Source organism: Sesamum indicum, linkage group LG6, assembly GCF_026168435.1.
Source record: "Sesamum indicum cultivar Baizhima isolate 11 linkage group LG6, ASM2616843v1, whole genome shotgun sequence".
In the NCBI taxonomy this organism is placed as follows: Eukaryota; Viridiplantae; Streptophyta; class Magnoliopsida; order Lamiales; family Pedaliaceae; genus Sesamum; species Sesamum indicum.
In genome coordinates this window covers 19,583,487-19,608,494 of record NC_142662.1, presented here as the reverse complement: position 1 = coordinate 19,608,494, position 25,008 = coordinate 19,583,487, and the positions used below count along the sequence as shown (strand labels likewise).

The 25,008-nt window shown below is 36.0% G+C and overlaps 3 protein-coding genes and 1 pseudogene across 6 annotated transcripts; 3 read left to right on the top strand and 1 right to left on the bottom strand.

The window, feature by feature from the left end:
* The first annotated feature begins 343 nt into the window (after positions 1-343).
* Positions 344-4,637, top strand: LOC105164077 (uncharacterized). Of its 2 annotated transcripts, none has more exons than XM_011082635.3 (3): positions 344-596; positions 846-969; positions 1,486-4,637. In XM_011082635.3, the coding sequence occupies exon 3, from the start codon at positions 1,540-1,542 to the stop codon at positions 4,516-4,518; it is 2,979 nt and encodes a 992-aa protein (XP_011080937.1). In that variant the 5' UTR covers positions 344-596; positions 846-969; positions 1,486-1,539; the 3' UTR covers positions 4,519-4,637. The 2 variants fall into 2 exon arrangements, with proteins under 2 accessions (XP_011080937.1, XP_020549956.1); XM_020694297.2 differs by lacking the exon at positions 344-596 and adding an exon at positions 616-754.
* A 258-nt stretch (positions 4,638-4,895) lies between these two features.
* On the top strand, positions 4,896-7,395 carry LOC105164078 (BTB/POZ domain-containing protein At5g41330 pseudogene; annotated as a pseudogene). Its single transcript, XR_016066013.1, has 2 exons — positions 4,896-5,641; positions 5,781-7,395. The product of XR_016066013.1 is annotated as a BTB/POZ domain-containing protein At5g41330 pseudogene (transcript).
* A 5,714-nt stretch (positions 7,396-13,109) lies between these two features.
* YDA (Protein kinase superfamily protein) lies at positions 13,110-21,494 on the top strand. Of its 2 annotated transcripts, none has more exons than XM_011082638.3 (13): positions 13,110-13,298; positions 15,224-15,968; positions 16,073-16,813; positions 17,140-17,227; positions 17,405-17,467; positions 17,898-18,058; positions 18,194-18,269; positions 18,632-18,691; positions 18,773-18,880; positions 19,000-19,239; positions 19,705-19,793; positions 20,345-21,023; positions 21,128-21,494. In XM_011082638.3, exons 2-12 carry the CDS (start codon positions 15,442-15,444, stop codon positions 20,871-20,873), a joined length of 2,682 nt encoding a protein of 893 aa, XP_011080940.3. In that variant the 5' UTR covers positions 13,110-13,298; positions 15,224-15,441; the 3' UTR covers positions 20,874-21,023; positions 21,128-21,494. The 2 variants fall into 2 exon arrangements, with proteins under 2 accessions (XP_011080940.3, XP_088738265.1); XM_088882139.1 differs by lacking the exon at positions 13,110-13,298 and adding an exon at positions 13,433-13,585.
* A 118-nt stretch (positions 21,495-21,612) lies between these two features.
* LOC105164080 (putative aquaporin PIP-type pTOM75) lies at positions 21,613-23,616 on the bottom strand. The gene is made up of 4 exons (XM_011082639.3): positions 23,127-23,616; positions 22,263-22,558; positions 22,016-22,156; positions 21,613-21,885 (listed from the first exon to the last, which is right to left on the bottom strand). The coding sequence occupies exons 1-4, from the start codon at positions 23,455-23,457 to the stop codon at positions 21,784-21,786; spliced, it is 870 nt and encodes a 289-aa protein (XP_011080941.1). The 5' UTR covers positions 23,458-23,616; the 3' UTR covers positions 21,613-21,783.
* Between the last annotated feature and the right edge of the window lie 1,392 nt (positions 23,617-25,008).

Here is a 25,008-nt window from a genome sequence, read left to right as displayed (position 1 = left end):
AATCGTCTGTATCTTGTATACTAATCATAATATTGCAAAAAATTAAAATTTAATTGTGTAAAAATCAACATACAGAAAAAAAAAAAATCAATCTTTTATGTTAGAAATGCTATCAAATATAAGGGAAACTCTATCTTAATATGAGTTTATTAAATGAAAATTAATATATTTATTATGTGATTGATGTATAATTTAAAAAAATTGATCGGACAAACTTGGATAAGAATTTTGGTGGAAGTAAATGCTTCCAACGGTGCTCCATTCCGTTTGTATGCCCCGTCTCCCATATGCATAAGCCCGCCGCATCCCGCCCCCGCCCCCCTATCCCCCACCCCCCACCTCCCATACAGACAGCTCAAACAACATAGTACACATATGTATATAGATATATATATAGAGAGAGAGAGAGAGAGGTATAATGGGAACAAGTGAAGAGGTGAGCAAAGGGTTTCAGCATATAGTGGGAGTGTGAGAAAACTGAAAAAAACAAAAGGAAAAAAGGCGGCATCTTTGTTCTTGGGGTTTCTATGGAGTTGTGTCTGTAAGGAGTGAGGAGAATATTCAGATCTGCCCTTTTAGATTTTCTTCTAAAAAAGGTAAACCCATTTTCCCATTTCAAATCTTTTTCAAGAACTGGGGCCTCACCCTCTTCTCTCCAGCTCCAGTAGTAAAATCTTTCTTCCCTACATTCACAACATACCTGTCATCTCTCTCCATTCTTTTGGCATATTTTCCGCCCCTGCATATATACTCTGTATGAGCATTGCTTTTATGACTCAATACATGCTTCCTTTTTTTTGTTTGTTTTTCATTAAATAAATGTTGAAGCTTTTTCTCCTTGACAGGTTTATAAAGTGTTTTTTTCTTGTAAAGAAGTGGATTGTGGGCACATTATGAAGTGGAATCCTGGATTTGAAGCCAATAAAAAAGATTGAAACTTTGAGACTGGGATTCTTGGTTTTGATTGAAGTAAGTTCTTCAGATCTGAATTGCTGCCAGAAATTTAGGTTGATGTCATTGGATTGGATATGTGTCAGTTATGTTAGGAGTTTGAAGTTCTTGGTATTTAGATCTAAAATACTTTGCTTGAAGCTTTGAATGCTGTCACAGCTAGTTTTATTGGTCCCAGATGGATCGTAGAGGGATAAATTTGACATCTTGCTGCTGTTGTTTGTAGTAGTAACTTGGATTTTCTCTCTCTCTCTCTCTCTCTAGCTACTGCAACTCTGTCCATAAATTTCTGGTTTTGTGATACTCTGCAATCTTGTTTTTGACAATGTGGAAGTAGCTTTGGTTGCTGCTGTTATGGTGCAACTTCTTCTTCTTCTGCTGCTGCCTTTTCTTTTTCCTTTTTATCTGCTCCCTTTTTCTGTGAAAGATTTATATACTAGTGTTCATGATAGACCAGTTATTGTATTCAAGATTTCAGTTTCAAATTAAAGGGTTCATTCATTTTGAGGTTCTGAATCTTTGTTCTGTATTTAGGTGTATAGAGGATGCATGGGATTTCAGCTTCGGAGGGATTAAGTGAAGCTGAAAATGGATATTCGGGAAGACCACACTAGATTTGGGCCGTTTTCGAATAAAACATCCAGGAATCTGTCATCATCATCATCAGCATTTTTCTCAGCAAATCAATCGCCATTCTTCTCTCCAAAATCAGCAACTGGCCGTTTATCCACACATTCTGACAATGCCGCCAGCACAAATGTAGATAAAGTAGATGCAAATCTGGGGAATGCAGAATCAGAAATTTTTACTGGTGTTAGATTTTCCTCAGAAGATGTATGTCCTGGTGCTGAAGCATGTACTTCGAATGACCCCCAGAAGTTAGAGAATGTTTCTTCTTCGGCTGGAATATCTAGAAGTCCCTTATCAAGTAATGAAGTTTTTTATCAAAATGATTACTCTAGACATAAGGGTAAAGCCAAGAAAGTCGAGAGGTTACTTGAAATCTCAGTTCCTCCAACTTCCTTCTCCTCTAGTAGATTGAGGAGCTGTGATGTGTACATCGGCTTTCACGGCCGCAAACCTTTATTGCTTAGGTTTACTAATTGGCTGCGGGCGGAGTTAGAGGTTCAAGGTTTGAGCTGTTTTATAGCAGACAGAGCTAGATGTCGTAATTCTCGTAAACACAGCATTGTTGAGAAAGCTATGGATGCTAGTACATTTGGAGTCATTATTTTGACCAGGAAATCATTCAAGAACCCATACAGCATCGAAGAACTGAGATTTTTTTCCAGCAAGAAGAACTTAGTTCCTGTATACTTTGATTTGCGTCCAGACGACTGCCTTGTCAGAGACATAATTGAGAAAAGAGGAGAGATTTGGGAAAAATATGGTGGTGAACTATGGCTAGTCTATGGAGGACTTGAGAAGGAATGGAGAGATGCTGTCACTGCCCTTTCCCGTGTCGATGAGTGGAAACTAGAGGCTCATGATGGGAAATGGAGGGATTGCATATTAAGAGCTGTTACTCTTTTGGCGTTAAGATTGGGAAGGAGAAGTATTGTAGATAGAATAACCAAATGGAGAGAGAAAGCAGAGAAAGAAGAGTTCCCATTCCCACGAAATGATAACTTCGTTGGTAGGAAAAAAGAGTTGTCCGAGCTGGAGTTCATGCTCTTCGGTGATGTTAGTGGAGATGCCGAGCGAGACTATTTTGAACTCAAGGCCAGACCAAGGCGGAAGAACTTGACAATTGCCTGGGGAAGGACTAGTTCAATAGATGAAAAGCGAAGGGATCGACAAAGCGAGAGTAGCAAACAGAAGGGAAAAGAACCAGTTGTGTGGAAGGAATCAGAAAAGGAAATTGAAATGCAAAATACTGAGTTTTCTCAACCACAACGGCACACGCCAAAGTTGAAGAGTGGTGGAAAGCATGGACGGAGGAAACTGATGAAAGTTGTTTATGGAAGGGGAATTGCTTGTGTATCAGGCGACTCAGGCATCGGGAAGACAGAGCTGCTTTTAGAGTTTGCTTACCGGTTTCATCAGAGGTATAAAATGGTCCTATGGATAGGTGGGGAAAGCAGATACATCCGTCTGAATTATATGAACTTATGGCCGTTCCTAGAAATTGACGTGGGCGTGGAGAGCTCCACGGAAAAGGGACGGCCGAAGGGCTTTGAGGAGCAAGAGGAAGCAGCAATTGCCAGAATCCGAAGGGAGCTCATGAGGAACATTCCTTTTCTAGTCGTAATCGACAATTTGGAGAACGAGAAAGACTGGTGGGATCACAAACACTTAATGGATCTGCTACCCCGATTCGGAGGGGAGACACACGTTATCATATCCACACGCCACTCCTGGATATTGAATCTTGAGCCTTTGAAACTATCTTACTTATCAGGGGTTGAGGCAATGTCTTTAATGCTGGGCAGTCTTAAAGATCAACCAATTACAGAAATCGATGCTCTACGGGTTATTGAGGAAAAACTCGGAAGGCTAACTCTAGGCCTAGCTATAGTCGGAGCTATTCTCTCCGAGCTTCCCATTAATCCAAGTAAGCTTTTGGATACCATAAATCGGATACCTTCCAGGGTTTTAACATGGAGCGGTCGCGAAAATCATTCACTCCGACGTAATAATTTCCTTTTGCAGCTTTTTGAAGTTTGCTTCTCCATATTTGACCACGCAGAAGGACCAAGGAGTTTGGCGACTAGAATGGTCCTGGCAAGCGGTTGGTTCGCACCAGCACCAATACCAGTAACCATTCTAGCTCTAGCTGCTCAGAAAATACCCGAGAAACACCACCGTCGTCGCTTATGGAGAAAGATCTTGCGTTCCTTAACATGTGGCTTCACATCATCATATGCTCGGAGATCAGAAGCAGAAGCATCTTCATTGTTGTTGAGATTCAATATGGCAAGAAGTTGTACGAAAGACGGTTGCATTCAGTTCAACCATCTCATCAAGCTTTATGCACGAAAGAGAGGAATCACGGGAGCGGCCCGAGCCATGGTACAGGCTGTGATTAGTCGAGGGTCGATATTTCAGAACCCAGAACACATATGGGCAGTATGTTTCCTGCTCCTCGGATTCGGGAAGGACCCAATAGTCGTCGAGCTGAAAGTGACAGAACTATTGTTTCTTGTGAAAGAAGTGATTCTGCCACTAGCCATAAGGACATTCATTACGTTCTCCAGGTGCAGTGCTGCGTTGGAGTTGCTACGACTATGTACAGATGCTTTAGAAGCAACAGATCAAACGCTCGTCACCCCAGTTGACAAATGGTTGGATAAGTCCCTTTGCTGGAAACCAATCCAGACAAACGCTCAGTTGAATCCTAACCTTTGGCAGGATCTTGCATTGGCTAGAGCTAATGTGCTGGAAATCAGGGCTAAGCTAATGGCAAGAGGGGGGAAATTTGATATTGGGGATGATCTTATTAGGAAGGCTGTTTTCATTAGAACTTCTATATGCGGTGAAGATCATCCCGACACGGTATCTGCTCGTGAGACTCTTAGCAAACTCACTAGACTTCTTGCTAGTGCCCAAACTCATACTTCACAATAGATTTTGATCTTGTGGTCTCAGTTCATAGTAGAGATATAGTACAGAGCTCTGAAATAAGTTGCTTTATAAAATTTAAGAAAATTTTATACCATTCTTAACTTAAGAGTTTTTGCATTTTATACTGCTGTACATATAACATTTACTGCACTTTGCTAAAGTAATTTGATTAGCTTCTTTTTCTTTCCTCCCAATGTTAAAAGTGATGAACTCACTCTTGGGCGTAATCCAGACATTTCTTTCTACGACCATTCTATTCACTTTTATTTCAAATCAAACACTAGTTCTTTTATATAAGAAACTCATAAATTAGAATTTTGTACTAGGTTTACTTGCCCAAAGCATTGTGCTCTATAAGGATCATTATGTCCGTTGTATTTCAATAAAAATATATGAACAGCAGAAAATAAAAAAATGTTTAAATTACATGAAAAACTATCATACTCAATGTCTTATAAACTTAAAAATATTTTATAAAGCCCAACACTTTCTTGAACAAAGAACTCCCAGTTAACCTAGTTCAAACAAATTCCCAACTGTTTGTCCTCCCTTTGTGATCTTTGGTGTTGACCAGGGATAGTTTTCAAACATCACATTTTGGAACTTCTCTCCCAAGTATTTTGACCATTGTATTATCCCAGAATAAAATTCCACCTGAAAATGAAAAGGCAACTACTACTACTACAAAGACACTTCCATGTTATAAAATCATTACCTGCTCTTGGCGCTGGACCACTCAAATTCTTGTCCTCATTGGACTGCTGTAATGACAAGCATTGGTGAATGGTGACAAGAAACCTGTCCTGAAAACAAACATCTAAGATCCTTTGCCTTTGTTGACCACAAACACAGACAGCCATTGATGACCTTCTAGAAAGCCTTCTTCCCTATTTTTTCACCACCCAAGAAACCAAACCCCCGAACCCAAAAACCCCTCTCTCTTTACAGTTTACACCCTTAAACACTTCTCTTACACATTTTCACGGTTCGTAGACTCTGGAGTTTTTTGTCTTGAATCGGTTGGTTTTGTACATTTTTGCCATAGTTGAAGTTTTTCTTGGGTATTCGTTAAAGGGTTTCAAGATTCTTGGCTTTTGCTCGAATTGCAAGCCATTCTTGCCTTCTGGTAATTGTTTGTTGGGGTTTCGTAGATTCTTTGCCTTCTTCGTCTGTACTTTAGGGATTGAGATATAAGTTCTTGATTTGGGTTCTTTTGGAACTTTTATGATATTGTGATTGCTGAAAGATTGGGGATTTTTTTGCAGAAGATGCCAACTTTTGCAGGGTCGAAGTTTTCCTCGAAAGGGTTTCATCAGAATTCAAATTCAAACGTAGTTACAGTTGATGTGGGGGGTCAGCTGTTTCAGACAACCAAACAGACCCTTTCTCTAGCTGGTTCAAAGTCTCTGTTCTCCAAGATCTCCAGCTCTGATGATGTCATCATCCCCTTCATTGACAGAGACCCTGAACTTTTCTCAATCTTACTCTCCCTCCTCAGAACTGGAAACCTTCCCTCCAAAGCCAAAGCCTTTGATATTCAAGACCTGATTTTTGAGTCCCAAGTTTACGGTATTGAGGACCTCCTCATAAATTCCCAATCAAATCCTTCTCAACTTGATGCCTTTAACCTTGAAAAGTCACTGGTTTTGCCATTGAGTGGTAGAGATTCGGGCTCGGCCATCTCCACGACACCGTATGGATCACTCCATGTTGCTCATGGAAGTAAAATCACCTCCTTTGATTGGTCACTGCAAAGAAAAACCACTATACTCACCCAATTCACTGCCATTGATTCATTGTTATCATTGTCCCCTTCAATTGCTGCTGCTGGTGCAACTGACTTTTCAGGGCTACAGATCATTAATCTTGATAAGGGTTATGTTAAACAGACGTTGAGTTGGGAAAACGTCACTAGGTCTGGCTCTACAGTGCAAGCCATCGGGGCATCACCTGAGTTCTTGTTCACTAGCTTTGAGTCCAGTAGGAGAAACTCGAACTGCATCATGATATATGATCTCAATGATGGTTTACGCCCCGTTACCAAGATTGGTGACTATGAAATCTTTGGTGATGATCTTGATTCTGCAATCCCAGCCACTAAACTGCAATGGGTTCCTAGTCATAATTTGTTAATGGCCTCAGGTTCTCATAGTGGACCCTCTGGAGTATCAGGGAACATTAAGTTTTGGGATATTAGGACCGGGGATGTGGTTTTGGAACTTAAGGAAAAAGTGGATTGCTTCTCGGATGTGACTGTTTCGGACACGCTATCTGCAATGTTCAAAGTTGGGGTAAGTACGGGCGAAGTGTTTGTTGCTGATTTGAGAAGTATGAATGCTGATATACCTTGGGTTTGTCTTGGTGAGGGGAGAAAGGTGACAAATGGGAAGAAAGAAGGGCTTGGATGTAAAGTCGAAACACATGGAAACCAAGTGTTTTGTAGTAAAGGAGGAAACATTGAGCTATGGTCAGAGGTACTCATTGGTTCTATGCAAAAACAAGACGGTGGATTACAGGAGAGAGTCTTTAGGAAGAACGTAATGGGGAGAGCCAAGGATATGGGTGGAAGCCGGATAACAAACTTGAGTTTCGGTGGGAATAAAATGTTTGTGACACGGAAAGATCAGCAGTGTGTAGAGGTTTGGAATTCAGCTAGACCCTTCTAATCATCGAACGTTGGGTGCTTAGAGGGTCGTTGCTTTTGCAAGTTAGCTAGGAACCATTCATTATATAGATGTTTTCCTTGTTCATGAGAATGATACTGCACGTTCTCTATGCTCTGTGAATAGACGGAAGATGATGATGAGGACATGATTTTTCTTTCATCAGTTCCAGAATTACGGTTGATATGATCATAACTGATTCAGATTTTTCCTGCAATCTGTTGTTCTGTTCTTCCATATGTTGCTTCCTTTCTGGCAACTTTTGCTACTTACATATCAAGAACTTCATCTTAAACCCAGACAATGTTGGTAAATACAACTGCAATTTGACATTATAACAGGTTGTAGCGGCTGTCTTCTGCTGAATTCTGTTTCTATTCCTGCAGAATCCTCTCATAACTTAAAACTAAGTTGGCTAAAATCCGGCGTGGACCTTCTGTCACGCCAATAAATGATTGACACGTGTTCTTCTTTATACGTATGCCGTGAGAGAACCTATGCTTAAGACATTATTTTTCCACATTGCCTTGGCATATATTTTTCTTCTATGTTTCAACCCTACAATAGTAGATGAAGTATTTAAACATACATTTTTCAAAAAAATAGGTGCAATAACGGCGTTAACCCCACTCCATATACGTAACACGTGAAAAAATATCACAAAAGGACAACCTTTTTTCATTCAACAACAACTAATTTTTATTTAACGACTATAATTCAAAAATAATATTTTATTACAATTACGTTATTTTGATTTTATAAATATTACATTTACTCCCTTTCTAGCCTAAAGATATGTGAATTAAAAGTGCTACTTTTAGTGTATTAATAATATTACGAGACTCCACCTTTTTCAAAGTTTGATGAATATATAAAGATGACGACTATTGATTAATGATATAATCATCTTTAATATCATATAATTACTTTCAAAGTCAGTGATCAGAGCAACCATAAACATGTGTTCATACATGAAAATGGTATTCAACTTTGTACATACATTTAAAATTAATAACAAAAAGTCCAAAATTGTATAGATTTGTCAAATTTCAAGAATCATTTCTGGTGTCCAAAATTCAACTTTATGGAATTCTTTTTATCAGCAGGTGTGAATGAAATCCCCACAAAATAAATGTGGTGGACTTAAAAGGGCTGTTTGTCTAAATTTATTTGAAATATTTAATAAGATATTTTTTTTAAAAAATATTAAACACGTTGAGTTTTATTCTAAAAATAAATTTTAAAAGTGTTTGTATAAGTAAGATGACAAAGCTTCTAAGATGTTAGAGTATTTGACGTAATAAGTTCTTCATATTGGGTAATAGGGTAAATTACAATGAATTTTCATAAAATTTGGTATAATTATAAATATTCCTTATTTGTTTGAGAAATTACCAATATCTTCTTAATTTTAACAGTTAGCCAACAACTAGCCCAATCCGTTAGTTTTTTATTCATTTTTCTAATGAACTGACCAAAATATTCTTGTGTACTAGAGATTATAATTTTTTTTATTTTTTATTTTTTTAAATTTATTTTTATGGACTAAGTGGACAATTTCTTTTTAAATTTTTCATCCATCTCATTCATTTTTTATATAATTTTTATTTTATTCTAAAAAATATAATAAGGACAAAGTTAATAATTCTGGGCCTCAATTCAAGGATTACGTAATTTCATCAAATATTATAGAGTATTGATAGTTTTTCAAACAACAAAGAGGTATTCAAAATTATACCAAATTTTAGAGGAGTTTATTATAATTTATCCATTGTAATTATGACCAGAAAAGCTATCAAAATGTTAGAAATTAATTCATATAAATATTTGTTTTAGGTGAAAAACGTCAATTATTAAAAAACATGGATTGAGTTTATTTTTTTTTAAAGAGTCTATAAGAGTTTAAACATCATATTTAAAATTTTATAAATCTTTTTTAAAAAAATATAAAATAATTTTATAAATTTTTTTCAAGCATCTTATACGATATTTTGACAAAAGTATAGTATGAGGCAAACACCCTCTCAATTGAAATTGCACCAAAAATTGTGTGGTATGGATCCTTCTTAAAGTACATTTTAGAGTATATGAGAAATGGCTTCTCAATAACATTTCCCAAAAAGTTAATCAACACTCACATAATTTATTGATATTAACAAAAAAAAAATAAATAAAAATTCATATTAATTCTCGATTGATTTATTACAAGTCGAACAAATTTTTTCTATCCAAACTACCATTAGAAAGGTGAAGATATACCCCCTCACATACATTAGCGTGTGAAAATGTATAAGGGTAGTTTGGTAAAAAAAAAGTTTTATTTGACTCGTAATAAGTCAATCGGGCTTAAATATGTGTTTTTCAGTCAATTTTTTTTGCTAATATCTAAATTTGGAATTTTTGACTAACAAATGATTCTATTTATTAGATAAAAGCAGATATCAATGGTACTGGACCTAATTTTTCAAATCACAAGAAATTTATATTAAACCAAATCTCATGAAAAGGGTGTAATTATCCTTAAATAAATTGACAATACGTCATTCATATGTCAGATTAAACCAGAACAATATTCCTACGTAACCTAAACATGACACGCATCAAATGGATAAGTTTTATCTCGATACATCATAATCTATTACCACTAAATATCTACAATTTCTCAATATTTTGATAATATAAAAAATATTATTATCACTATATATCTAAAGAGTAATATTATCTGAAACTAATAATCAATATTATGTAATGTGTATTCCAGCTATATAATTTATTAAATGTAATTATGTAGATTACAGAATACTTATTACAAGTTTGATTGTATTATATAATTTCTATAATTTTCATGATAATATTAAAAGTATCATCATCACTATATATCCAAGAGTAATATTATTTGAAATTAATAATAAATATTATGTAATATGTATTACAGTCGTATATTATTGTCTATACTTTTTTAATAGCTGTAAATTAGAACTTATGATAAATAATTATTATTAATCATTATGAAAAAATATTTTTTTTCATAGCTATGAGCCATGACAAAGGTTTTAGCCAACTTATAACGATCACGGCTGACAACCATTACGTGATTGTGATAAATGACTATTTACTATGGATATTTATATTTAACCAGAATAATAATTATAGTCAAATATTGTATTTCTTCTAGTGGTAATTTATTAAAATATAGTTATGTAGAATACAGACTACGAATTACGAGTTATAATTTTGACTGTATTATACATCTTTATAAATGTACGATAATTTAAAAGAAAGATTATTAAATTCTTACCATAAGTAAATTACATATTACAAATTTGACTATATTATATATTTCTATAATTTAAGACTAATATTTCTTGTAAAAATCTACTTTTATGGTAAAAATTTTACATGTCTTTATAACAAAATCCACCTTTTTGGGCAAAAATGGTAATTTAATTAGGGGTCCATAAATAACAAACCAAAAATGCAGGGACTTGAAATGAATTACCAAATTCCAAAAAGAGCACGTGGGGTTATTGCTAATGGGACAAAAATGGTAAATACAGAATTACAAATTACAATAATTTGTGGGCCAAAAGAGAAAATAAATAAATAAAAATGATTACACTAATTTGAAGGGTAATTATAAGCTGTAACCCGCACAGCGTAATGCCGTAAACAAGATTTCCTGCTCGAATAAAAATCTTGTGGGATGACGTCATTAGCATGGGCATCCAACGGACGAGAAGCGGTCGTGTAGTAATCATACTGCAATCCTACCACTGAATTATTTTCCCAATAATTTAACAACAATTGGGCGTTACATCTCTCTCTCTCTCTCTCTAAAATATCTTTTTCCTTGCATGAATGGCAGACTTTCTCTCTCTAAAACGGACACTATTGAAAGCGCGAAAAATGCTTTTGCCAGAAAACTTAATTCAAAAAGACATTACTGCCCCTCATGTCATTTTGTATTAATATTTTCTATGTATTATTTGTGTTAACTAAATATATATATATATATATATTGATGGTTTATCTAAATAATTCTATAACTCATCACATTGGAAGAAGAAATGTGAAAGACAATAGTCCTTTACGAGATAATGTTCTAGATCTTTTAATGGAGTCGTATATTTATTTGGATTAGTGAATTCAAAATTTTGTACAAATATTAAGTTGGAAAAGTAATTAAAAAGAACACGTATTAATCTCGTTGGAGAGACGACACGGAAAATTATAAGTGATATAAATTTTTTTTTTTGGTTATATGCTAATTTCATATATATGTTAATTTTCTTATTTATTAGATAGTTTATTAATTCGACCATCAAAATTCAAAAATACCCCATAAAATTTAAAATTACATCCAAAAAAATAATTCAATGAAACTCACATCTATTTTAAATACATCAATTAAAAATAATGATTGAGGCATAAACAAATAACATGTTTTAATAGAAAAATAAATACTAAAAATCCTAGTTAAAGTTAGAGCCCTTCGATTTTGTGATTTGTTATCCTTTTCAAAATAAAAATTTATTTAAAAAAATAAATAAATAAAGAACTAGTATAATCTTCATATTTGCAAAAAATTCCTGATATATTTCTCATAAGTTCAACAAATCAAGTTATTTTACCAGAAGAAAATATTTGTGTACCTGGACTTTCTTTAACTGAATTCAACCTCTTGCTCGACGGAATAGAAAAATCAACGTTTTCCGTATTATTCTTAGTTCAAAGAAACACCATTGTTGTAAGAAACTTTTTGGTGTTCAATATCGCTTTAGTTTTTGATTCGCTCGACGCTTTTTATAGAGCCAAAAAAGTCAAAATACGAGCATTATGATTTGATTGATTCATACAATACGGCTAAAATTGGTCAACGTAAAAAGACAAGTATAAATTATTTTCCTAATGTATGAGATGTGATTAATAAGTCAATCAGATAGTCAGACGTCCACATAAGTATAAAAAGAATCAATAATAATCGTATTTTATAATTGTACGATAAATTATAATTTCAAACATCGTACGTATCATTTGAAATGTGAAGCATACAAGAACTTGATAAAATTTCAAAAATTGTGATCAAACGACACAAAAGCAATACAAGATCCTAAAATGTAATGATATTATAGACAAAACGTCTTAACAAATCTTATGTATATAATATTATGGAGCAAAAAAAAAAAAAAATAGACATTGGTATTTATAAGTTCTAAATAATAACTCGGAAATTATATGAATGCAAAATTATATTTTAAAATAAATTTATTTTTTAAAGTACGACATTAAGGTCATGACTTTAGTCTTTTAAATTAATGTTCAGTGGTATTTTCATTACACGTGTGTTGAAATCAAAACTAAGAATTAATATATCACGAAATAGAGTTTCAAATATAGACATGCCACGTTGACGAAAGTCTCTTACGTGTTCGAAGCTACAACTTGCTTGCAAGCTGAACACATTTTAAGTGACAACATCGATCATAAATTCATAAATATTAACTACAGAATTAATTTACGGTTACTAGCATTTATTATAAACCACGGTTATTTATGTTACATATATTTTATAATTCATTATCGGATAACGTCTTTAACTTCCATTAATGATTCTAAGTTTTGCAACGAATTATGATCTTATTTGATACATAATTTCGATAGAACAATATAATTGTTATAAATATTATTTATATGATATATATATTTATATTTTATAAAAATAAAAATATTAGGTTTATTTTTCATTTGTAGCCAAAAGATTTTTTGTCACTCAAAAGAAAATATGAAAATAAATGTATTATACTAGGGTAAAAAATATCAGGGGTAAAAATGTAATATCAGCATGGAGGAGTGGACTGATGTAGTGTGAGGAGTGTGACAATAGTAAATTCCAGTGGGCAAATGCGCAGAAACTCCTCTGGTTTCTCTCTCTAGAAAACCGCATGCATACATACCTATATATGTATATAGACAGTACACACTTTCTCTCTCTAAACATCTCTTTCTCTGTTCTTTCTTCTCTCTTTCTCTCTCTCTCTGCGACTCTTCGGTAAGTGACGCTGATTATGTGCGCAAAAAAGAAAAAAAATTCGGTCCTGTTCGCAGCAGCCCCTCCCTCCGGTGAGTACAGTTGCAATTAATTAGGGTTTGACATTCACGTAATTTAGTTCAGATTATGTCTTACCTGCTATAATTTCAGCGCGTGTTGGCTCTATAAAATTCGTACTCCCTGACTGTCCCATTTCATCAACTTGCAGTAGCATAATCAGTGTGTTTATGTTAGGGTTTTTACTGAGCTAAAATGATGGTTTTCTAGTGTTGTTCACTCTACATTTTTGGTTGCATTTTTCTATTCCAACTCTGAGTGGTGTTGGGGTCTTATCTGTGTGTGTAAGATTCTCTTTCAGGTGAATTTCATAAGCAAATTTCATGTTTTCTGTTAATTTTTTTTAAATGGAGTTTGCTAAAAGTGGTTTTGGTTTTCTCTGTTACCTTCAATTCTGTGGATTTTTTTAGTATTTGTAAGTTGCACAAGTTTCCAATTTTTAGTCCGAGTTTCTCCATTAGTTTTTTCCGAAGTTCTATACAGTTTTCTTTCCTTTTTATACCTTTTCTTTTGTAGGTGCCGCAGAACATTTTTTTTTTGAATGTTTCTAGCATTATTCAGTAAAATCATGGCCTGAATTAATATACGTTTTAAGTCTAATTTCAATATGTTTAATTATCTGATTGTCGTGAGTTTAGATCACCCACCAGACATGCATCTGTTTTCATATACAAACATTCTAATCATTGAAGTGATGGGGAAAAGAAAAGATTTTCTTTTTTTTTTTTTTGGGAGCATTGAGCATCACCTTTAAGTTTGAAATCATTTTATGCTTTAATGTGTTAACTTAATTGACATTCTTGATATATCTTTGTACTTCAACAAGCACACCCGACATCCATGAAACATATATGTGGATTTGTTTTTGGAATTTTTTCATGATGAGGTTTCTAAAGTATGTAATTTATCTGTACATCTTGGTGTGAAAAAGATACGCTTCTGGGTTTATTTGTGAGTTTCCAGTGTACTTAGCTGGGAATTATGGGTCTCCAAGTCCTTCATATGTTTTAAAAGTGATTTAGAACAATGGACGCCTGTTTATGCTTAGAAGTAAGCCAATAAGTTCTCTCTTTTGTTAATCTTCCTTGATTAAAAAAATGTGCAATGAATGTTATATACCATAAATCTGTGTAGATACACGAATATAAGGTTTCTCCTACTCAAAGAAAATTCTCTTCTTTTTGATCTGAGACATGAAGATCAAGAAACTAAAGTCTGATTTGCTAAACTTGACAATCAGTATTATGTTTATCGCTAAAACAGAAAACATTTTAGATTCATACGAGTAAAAAATTCTGATTCAGTAAGCATTAATTCCTCACATGGTTCATGAGAACTAAGGAAGTCCCTTTTGAACTGATCTATATTTGCATCTCCTATTTGATCTTGTGGAAGATCTCATATATTATTTTGTAAAAAATTGATTGGATGACTTTCTCCCAGCAATTTATTGAGTGGGTGCTGATATCTCTTTACACGTGTGGGGTCGTGCCGCTTGTGTCTAATTAATAAGCTGCATATCTATACGATATTTAATGTTTTCATTGAAGATTCACTTCTATGAAATATTTATAGTTGATCCTCTATGTGGAAAACTTGCCTTCTTACCAGCTTTCCCCTCCTGTCTTCTAGATACTGCCATTTTACTTTGAAGCATAAAGAGATGATATGAATTGTTCTTTGTTTCTCCTATTTGTCCTGAGTGGCATTTTCAAATTGCTGATATGATGATTAATCTGTGGTATTGGATGCACGTCACATAGATTGAGAATCTATTTTGAAGCCTTTTAGCAATATTAAATTAGTTATCGTCCTAAATCCATTCTATTTTCTGTGCACTTGTCCATTTAATTCACACATCTATAAGAAAATTCTTATAAAACATGTTTTTCTTTCTTCAATGGGGCTTAAGTTGCTAATTTTAGCTTTCTGATTGTAGGTTGGTAGCTGCACTACAGCATCTCTACTGGTTCTATTATTTGGATGCAATAATCAGGGGTTTACATGCAAGCCTCTATAGGAAATTTCATAAAAAGCAGCCCTTGACACCCCTTGTACTTTCTTCCAGAATTGCAGATCCTAACAGTTCAAACTGACTTAACATTTTATATTTTATACTGTTACTCAAGAGGTCAGATTCTCTTTCATTGATTAACTATGCCTTCATGGTGGGGGAAGTCTTCCAAAGAAGTGAAGAAGAAGTCAAGTCGCGAAAGCATCATTGGTTCGTTGCACAGAAAATGCATTAGGCCTGGAGCTCCTCGAAGACGACGTAGTGATAGTACTTCAGAGAGGGAATCTCAATCCAGGGCAGATTCACGATCTCCGTCGCCCTCCAAACAAGTTTCACGCTGTCAGAGTTTTGGTGAAAGGTCCCAGGCTCAACCACTTCCCCTTCCGCATATCCATTCTACTAACATTTATCATACTGATTCCGGAAAGAGTGCCTCAACAGAACCATCAGTTGATAGAGGTTCCAAAACTTCACTGTTCCTGCCCCTTCCAAAACCTGCACATGCTAAAATTGGGGCACTTGCTGTAGTTGGTGAAAGTGACTTGGCTACTGCTTCTAATTCTAGTGATAGTTCCAGTGATACTGAGGATCCATCTGACTCACGTCTGCTAAGCCCTCAAGCCTCTGATTATGAGAATGGAGTTAAATCTGACACAGCTAGTCCTTCTGGGTGAGTTTGCTTGCCCCAGCAGTGATTTATTTTGTGAAATTATATGTCTAATTAGTAACACTTCATTATATTGCCAGAACTGAGGTATGTCGATAATGTTATAGGTTGAAGCAGAGGGTTCAGTTCCCCTTTGCCAACAAAAAGAATACAAGAGAGAAGTTGAAGCCTGCTAATATTTTGTTGAACTGCCAGACTAGCCCAACATCACCTAAACAGAATCGTGCGAATTCTAAAGTGGCTCATTTGCAGATTCCTCATCAAGGTGCTTTGTTATGTGCTCCAAACAGCTCAGTGTCAAGTCCTTCCAGAAGTCCAATGAGGGTATTCAATCATGATCCTGTTACAACCAGTGGTTTATGGCTAGGAAAGCCATACACAGATTTATCTTTACTAGGATCGGGACACTGCTCCAGTCCAGGTTCTGGTCACAATTCCGGACACAACTCCATTGCAGGAGATATGTCATGCCAGCTCTTTTGGCCTCACAGCAGGTGCAGTCCTGAGTGTTCACCATTACCTAGTCCCAGAATGACAAGTCCTGGTCCCAGTTCGAGAATACACAGTGGTGCAGTTACACCTCTGCATCCTCGCATTGGGGGTCCATCAGCTGAGTCGACTACAGCCTGGCCTGATGATGGAAGGCAACAGAGCCATCGCTTGCCTCTTCCTCCAGTAACAATCTCTAATCCTTCTCCAATTACTCCATCATATTCAGCAGGAACATCACCCAGGATTCCTCGCAGTCCTGGTAGGACAGATAATCCTCCAAGCCCAGGTTCACGCTGGAAGAAAGGACGGTTACTTGGACGAGGAACATTTGGACATGTTTATCTGGGTTTTAATAGGTCAGTAGATAAGTTAATTAATTCCAGTTCCTTTTTTAACTAGCAATGTGCCACTATATATAACTTTCCTCAATCAGGCTAGGGGATAAGTTTGTTTCTTCAACTGAGGCACGTGCTGTTGCTATGCTCAGCCCTTAATAGACTTCTTAACCAGAGTGATAGTAAAGTTCATGCATTTCTTAAAACATCTGATGGCTGCTTTATCCCTTTTATTGCCATACGGATGCTAATGCTAGTTTCATGAAACTTTTAAATGTTTGTCCGGATTTGCTTGCCTTGCAAATTTCTCTTATTGATGTTACTCTTTCCTTCTATTTGGACTGCAGTGAAAGTGGTGAGATGTGTGCAATGAAGGAGGTTACATTATTCTCTGATGATGCTAAGTCAAGGGAAAGTGCGCAGCAACTTGGACAGGTGAGGTTTATTAACCTATTTTACTCTGTTCAGTTAGGGACAGATGCGCAGAAGCTCTGTTTTAGAACAGGAACCTGTTTGCTTGAACCAGCGGGAAAAAGGGAAGAAAGATCTATATTTTCTTGTTCAATTCAGCAAATTAGCTTTTTGTAACTATAACTGGAGCAAATGTTGCAGGAAATTTCACTCCTAAGTCGCCTACGTCATCCAAACATCGTGCAATATTATGGGTCTGAGACGGTAATCTTTTTTACTCTTGTTGCAGTTGCTACTTCTCTTATTCATCAGAAACTTATCAAAAAGTAGCTTTCTTTTAGAACTCTTACAGAACTTAAAACAATGCCCGGAGATGACTTTGCAATGAGAAGAATTTTGTATGAGTGGCTTCTATCTGATTTTGCATATTCAAGTTCACGTGATTATTATTGCTACGTTTCCTGCAGAAAAATGTAACATGTTATATTTATCTTTGATTACTTTTCATTGCTTTGACTTCTTGGATGAAATGTGAAGCATTTCGTGCAAGTTGGTTTCCAGCAATGAATCTTTCATGTTGCTTCTATGCACCTCTTCTTTATGCATCATGAACATTTAATCACATGGAGGATGTTGCTGGTCCTGAGCAGCAATGGCTAGGATAACTTTAACCTTAGTAGTATTTTGTCTGCAGGTAGATGACAAACTTTATATATACCTTGAGTATGTCAGTGGTGGTTCGATTTACAAAATTCTCCAAGAGTATGGGCAATTGGGTGAAGCAGCAATACGAAGTTATACCCAACAGATATTATCTGGGTTGGCTTATTTGCATGCGAAAAACACAATTCATAGGTGGGTATTCCTGAGTATAACAGGTTCTTCTTTATACTGCTGTTTCTTGTTCAACTCTTGAATTCTCAGACTTGGAAGTTTATGATGTTGCAAAATACACTCATACATTCGCTGGATGTGCTTTTATTTGGCCAGGGATATCAAAGGAGCTAATATTCTTGTTGACCCCAATGGGCGGGTGAAGTTGGCAGATTTTGGGATGGCTAAACATGTAAGAGCTTCCTCTAAACTGCTCTACAGCTTCCTTCTGAATATGAAAGTGCCTGAATAATTGTAGATTTATTCATAAGTTGCACATGAAGTGTATATCATCTCATTTCCTTTTTGCTTCCAAAAAAACATGTGTCAAAAAGGTAATGTGCACACAGTCTTGGTAGCATACACAGTGTAAGTGGATAAGTAGAAGGTGATTGTTTAGTGTTTACAGTTAGCCTAGTGCAAAATGACAGTAAAAATTCAATGTTCAATCAAATAATTATGCTGCTAGCGCCTAGTGAGTTAGTCTAATCCTATCTGTTCCCAAGCTTCTTGACACTACAAGATCCGATCTAAATCCAATTCCTGTATTTGCAGATAAGTGGACATTCCTGTCCATTGTCTTTCAAGGGAAGCCCGTACTGGATGGCGCCTGAGGTTGGTGAAAGCTAATTCGTTTTCGATTTTCATTTGTTTAGATCCATTTGAGCAGACTCTGATTATTGCATTAACATACAGGTCATTAAGAATTCAAGCGGCTGTAACCTTGCAGTGGATATATGGAGCCTTGGATGCACTGTTCTGGAGATGGCTACCACAAAACCACCTTGGAGTCAGTATGAAGGGGTTAGTTTATGTTCTTTTAGTATTCAGAGGTTACGCTATCTCTTATTACATGATTATGACATTCAATAAATCTCCTCCATGCATAACCAATGCAATTTTTTTTGTCTGCTTCCATGAAGGTTGCTGCTATGTTCAAGATTGGGAACAGCAAGGAACTTCCTGCTATTCCAGATCACCTCTCTGATGATGGTAAGGATTTTATAAGGCAATGTTTGCAGCGCAATCCAAGTTACCGTCCTACAGCTGCTCAGCTCCTGGAGCATCCTTTTGTGAAAAATTCGAGTCCATTGGAAAAACCTCTTCTATGTGCTGAACCTAGAGAATCCATACCTGCACTTACACATGCAGTCAGAGCACTGGTATGCTGGTTCCTTTTTCCACCTTTTATATGCTACTGATCTCCATGCAGCTTGTACTGTAACAAGTAAATCCCGTCAAGTACATCTAACTTTCATTGACATCTAGTTGTTAACTACTTATGATAATCAGTCCAAGGGTAAGATCAAGTGTTATGTCCAAATTGTTGAGACAATTCAATATTCTTGTTGAAAGATCTCTCAAGATGATACTGATGAAATGTTATCCATAAGTTAACGTCTTTATTATCGATGAAGTGTAGCTGCCTTTGATTTTATTGCCATGTTTGTCTCTTATCTTTTCCATAGTTATTTTATTATTCAATGAGATTCTTTCTGTAAAAATCATTTATTGAAAAATGTCCTAAATTGATGTTAGGGCAATCATATGTATTATTACTTTCCAATGTTGCGATTGGCTGAGAAACTGTGTCTAATCTTTTAATTATTTTGCTTCATACTTTCCAGGGATTTGGGCATGCTGGAACTCCTCCGTGTTTGGATTCATCAGGATCTGGTAATCACTCCAAAGGCCCAAAGGCTGTTCCTGGATATAGGTCCGTCTGGCTCTCTCTCTCTCTCTCTCTCTTATGTATTGGCAATATCCGTGGTTTATATTTTAGGATTGCTATAGCATGCTCTCGAGTTGGTGTTAGTTTGCTGGAATCTGGGTGTTGAGTCCAGAATGATCTGCTCACATGCTTTAGTATTTATATTTAGCATTCTTGTAGATCGATTTTGGTTGCTGGAACTTTAGTTCACAGAAATATAAGTGTTTACATAATTGGTTATTATGCTACTATACCATTCTTGTGATTTCATGTTATGTTCTTGGAGTAGTCATTTTCAGTCAAAACAATGAATGTTACATCTGGAGATACATGTGGCAAGGGATTGTCACTAACATCCGCAAAATGTTATTTCTTGGCTACCCTCATTCGTAATTCTTCAATATAAGTCATATGCTTATCACCTGCATTTACATCAAAACGTATTTGTAGAAGTAATATCTGTGGCTTTGTCCAATATGTTTATTTATTAACTCAGTCTGCAACTGTCAGCACTCCAGTTTAGCTGAAAGTCATTACTCCCATGGTTTTCTTTGCAGTGATGTCTATATGGCAAGAAATATATCCTGCCCTGTTTCGCCAATGGGGAGTCCTCTTTCACGTTCTCGATCACCGCAACAAATGAATGGAAGATTATCCCCTTCACCAATCTCAAGCCCTCGGGCTACATCTGGTGCTTCAACTCCTCCAACTGGTGGCAATATTGGCACTCTTCCGCATTATCATCCAATGACAACAACTTATTTGCATGAGGGAATGAATATGGCAGTGAGGTCCCAAAACGCCTACTATCCAAATAGAAATGGCTATGGGGAGCACAGGCCTGATATATTTCGAGGAATTGTTCAAGCTCATTTGTCCCTGGATGCAGTTTCACGGGAAAACGACTTTCTTGGAAATAAGGTTGAACAGACTGTTTTGCGGGACCAGAAAGAACAATTGTATGACGCACATTTTGTTTTAGCAGATCGTGTGTCACAGCAGCTCTTGAGGAACCCAGTGAGGCTAAACCCGGTATTGGACCTAAATCCGAACTCTCCATTGCCTAGTCGTCACAATGGAGTTTGATGTGGACGCTACTGCTTTGGAGAGTGGGAGGCCAATATCAGCCAAGAGTTTCCATATGTAACATATTTATTAACAAATCAATATTTTCAGTACATTCTATTTCTTTAGTGAAGCTGGGGAGCAGGGAAGCCATCAGTATAGTTTCTGAAGGTAACGTCTTCCTTATGAAACACTTGCTCAAACTCTATATTACATCTTCCTTCTATTGTTGCACCTCGGAGAGGAGATACTAATCCAAATTATTTGTTTTACAGAGATGATGAGCGTGAGCTGTTGACGGTATCATGAAGTTTAGTTGGCTGGTATTGGACTTGTAAATTTTTGAGTAGGCTTGTATGGCATAGGATAAGAGTAGAAAAGTGCTGCAAGTACTTACAGACTTTGTAGTTATGTCTTGGTCTGTGAATCTTCAATTTCTGTACAGGTTGTATATTTATAGGGCAGGAAAATTTTGAAGAGAATGCAAATAGAGAAAATGGTAGGCTCCCCCCCTGTTGAAAACTTGTTGATTAGCTTATTACATTGCCCATTTAGAACTTTAATGAGCTGTCTTGCTTTAGATGGCTGTACCAGAATCTCAGATCATCATGTAATACCATTACAACTCTTTTGCTCCATCAATTGATTCTCTTTTGTTAACAAGAAGTATCTTACTGATGAAACTGCAGCCATTTTGCTCAAGGCAACAGTTTGAGCTGAGCTGCATCAACAGCAAGATTTAGACATTCTACCCAATAAGTTGAGAGGAGAAAATGGTAAATACTTATTCATACATAGGATGCAACAAGCATCAATACATAGATCCTCATCATTTACATACAAATAGATGGCTTAACAAACAGAGAGGAGAACGAATAAGACTTAACAAAGAAAGAAAAAAAGGCACATTAGAATCAAGATATATTGCAACTTAGCAAGCCCTGCTGCTCTTGAAAGGTATGGCTCTGATGATAATCTGGTGGTAAACTGCGGCAAGAGCTGCTCCGATGAATGGTCCGACCCAGAAGATCCACTGGGAGACATGACAAGTAAACACAGTTCGATCAGAAAATGCATAAAATGATTTACTATATAATCTTGATTTTAAAAATACACAAAGATATGCTATCTTATGACGGAATTGATAATTTAGAGAGTCTTACGTGATCGTCCCATGCGTGATCTCTGTTGTAAATGATGGCGGCTCCAAGGCTCCGGGCAGGGTTGATGCCTGTTCCAGTGATGGGAATGGTGGCCAAGTGAACCAGAAAGACAGCAAACCCAATGGGAAGCGGAGCCAGAATCTGGAAAACGAATCACGGTTAAGTTCAAACTCTTCTATCTACACTCTTAACAAGAAGCAAGCTGTTATGAACTTAGGTAAAATCAAATCAATCAAGAAACACATACAGGGACATGTGAGTCTCTGGCGTTTCTCTTGGCATCGGTAGCAGAGAAAACAGTGTAGACAAGAACAAAGGTGCCGACAATTTCAGCACCAAGGCCATCACCCTTGGTGTAGCCATGGTTCACAAAGTTGGCTCCGCCCTTGAGCGTCTGATATGGTCCCTTCATGAACCCCTTGACCACCCCGGCTCCGCAGATGGCTCCAAGGCACTGCATCACAATGTAGAAGAGAGCCCTGGTCAAGGAAAGCTTCCTAGCCAGGAACAGACCGAAGGTCACTGCTGGGTTGATGTGCCCACCTGTTACAACAATGCAAAAGCAAGAAATTTCAGTACAAATAAGCAAGAAGTTAAGTACGGCTGCAACAAGTTAATTGGAATGTTGTCTCAGATTTCTTGAATTATGTAAAGGAGTTGTTATACAGAGCAGAAATTCTTGAAACCATCACCAAGATCCTAGCTTTGCTTTACTATAACATGTCCATATCATTCTTTTAGGTAGATGAAAATCTAGGTGATTCCAGCTCTAATCATCGACATGTCTCGAGATACGTTGCTTATAAGGCTACTTGTAATTACGAACCAACTCAGCCTCACAACATATCAAGACAACTTCACAGGTAGGTGAATTAAGAAACCTATGAACCAGTATCAAGTGACATAGAACAATACATATACACACATGTAAATATATACCCTAAAACTCTTCCAAGAATTTCAAGAAATCATATAAAACACTAGAAAAGCAGTATTCACCAGTAGAGATTCATCATAAAGAGGCAAGATTTGAGCTGGAATCCTTGAAGTACAAGAACAACATGCAGATAACTACACATACATACAAAGAACACACGCAACACACACTGACCTGAGATACCAGCAGTGCAGTAAACAAGTGCAAAGATCATGCCACCAAAGGCCCAAGCAATCCCCTGAATACCCACAGAAGCACACTTGTTGTTTGCTCTGCCCACCCCCATAACAGTCAAGATAGTAATGTACAAAAACAAGAAGATAGCCATAAACTCTGCAATCCCAGCCCTGTAAAAGGACCATGATTTCAGCTCCCCAGGCTCAAACAGAGGTGCTGGTGGTGGCTCCTTGTAGTCCTTGTCTGTCTGAGCAGCTGTGCCCAAAGGCTGCCTCTCTGTGAACTTGTTTGCCCCAAGCTTAACATCCTCCTCCCTGTTCTCAGCCATGGATTCAAGATTCAAAGCTTCTCTGCAAATATTCTCTCTTTTTGTTTTCTATCTATTACTCTGAGCACCCACCCAACAACATACAGATGAGAGTGTAAAAAGGTCACTTTTATAGTGTAGACCTCATTCTTGTTTAGCTTAAAATAAAGGGTTTTGCTTTATTTGTCCCAAAAGTCTGCTAAACAGTACTGCTGCAATTATTGGGGTGATGAAATTATTTAAACTAATCCTGTTTTTAATTTGGATTCTTGGGGTTGTGAGGGGAGAGTGGAGTGTTCTGGAAAGAACAGAGGGATGCTGACAGGTTTTCCAAATCTCCTTTATTTCTTGGTTTGTTCTTATCTTCTTTCTACAGAGTGTCACAGGAATCATGATCATCAGTTGATTAGCTGGTTTGGACCGTTTGATTGCACCTAATCTTCAAGAACGAATATTTAGGCAGCTCATCTGTCAATAGTAAATAAAAGCTACCACCTTACCCTGTCTTAATTCAAGAACAACCGATGAACTCCCAAGATTTTTTCATGTGAAAAGCAGTGTTGGATTCTTCTGGTACTCAAATTCATAGCTTGTCAAGATCATCCCTTGCCATATTTTCTTGAGGTTAAACTTTAATTTATTTTTACCAACCTATAAAGGTTAAATAGCAGTACTATCTTTAAATTTCTAAAAACTTGAATTGATGTATTTCTCCAAAAAAAACTGTGATTTTTGGGTATGGTTAGGATTTGCAAGAAAGCCCATCTGATTCTTGAAATTTCTTACAGAAAAATTATGCTGACATATCTTTCACTCATGTTGTTGTGTCCAAAATCAGGTAAACTGTCATTTTTATGGTTAGGTGGTAGTCATTTTTTAAGATCAAAGCAAGAAATTAATCAAGTACACTTTTCTTATCCAAGGTAAGCAGATAAATAAAAGAGTAAATTATAACAGGCTATCTGATATTTATTATAATTATAAATATTTTTTATTATTTTATAAAATTATAAATATTCTCTTAAAATTAATGATCATTTAATAAATACGGTTATTAATTTAGAAGGATATTTGTAATTTTATAAATAATAAGAAGTATTGTAATTATGATAAATTTTAAAAAGTTCAGTGTAATTTATCCTAAACAGGGTAAAAAGTCAAGTTCAACTTTTCAACGGGAAAATTACGGCCACAATATAAATACGATTTAGTACATAATATGAAATTAATTAAAAATCAAATAGCATTTATCAAAAATAAAAATAAAAAATCCAATGGCCAGAAATAATTAAAAAATATGAATATGTAGCCGTTAATATGGCCACTGTGAAAGTGACATTCTTGAATTTAGAGCAATAACAGATAGGAAAAACCCAATTTCTAGCATTTAGTTTTTCTCTTTTGGATTTTTTTTTTTTGAATTGACATGACAATAAGGGGCCTAAATTTTCTTACCAAAAAGAGAGTGTGGGGCTACTTCAGCTGTTGGGCCTTTGATTGATGATTATTAAGATTGTCTATCAAAATTCTTGATAATGTTTTAGAAATTTACATTAAATGACTAGAAAGAAT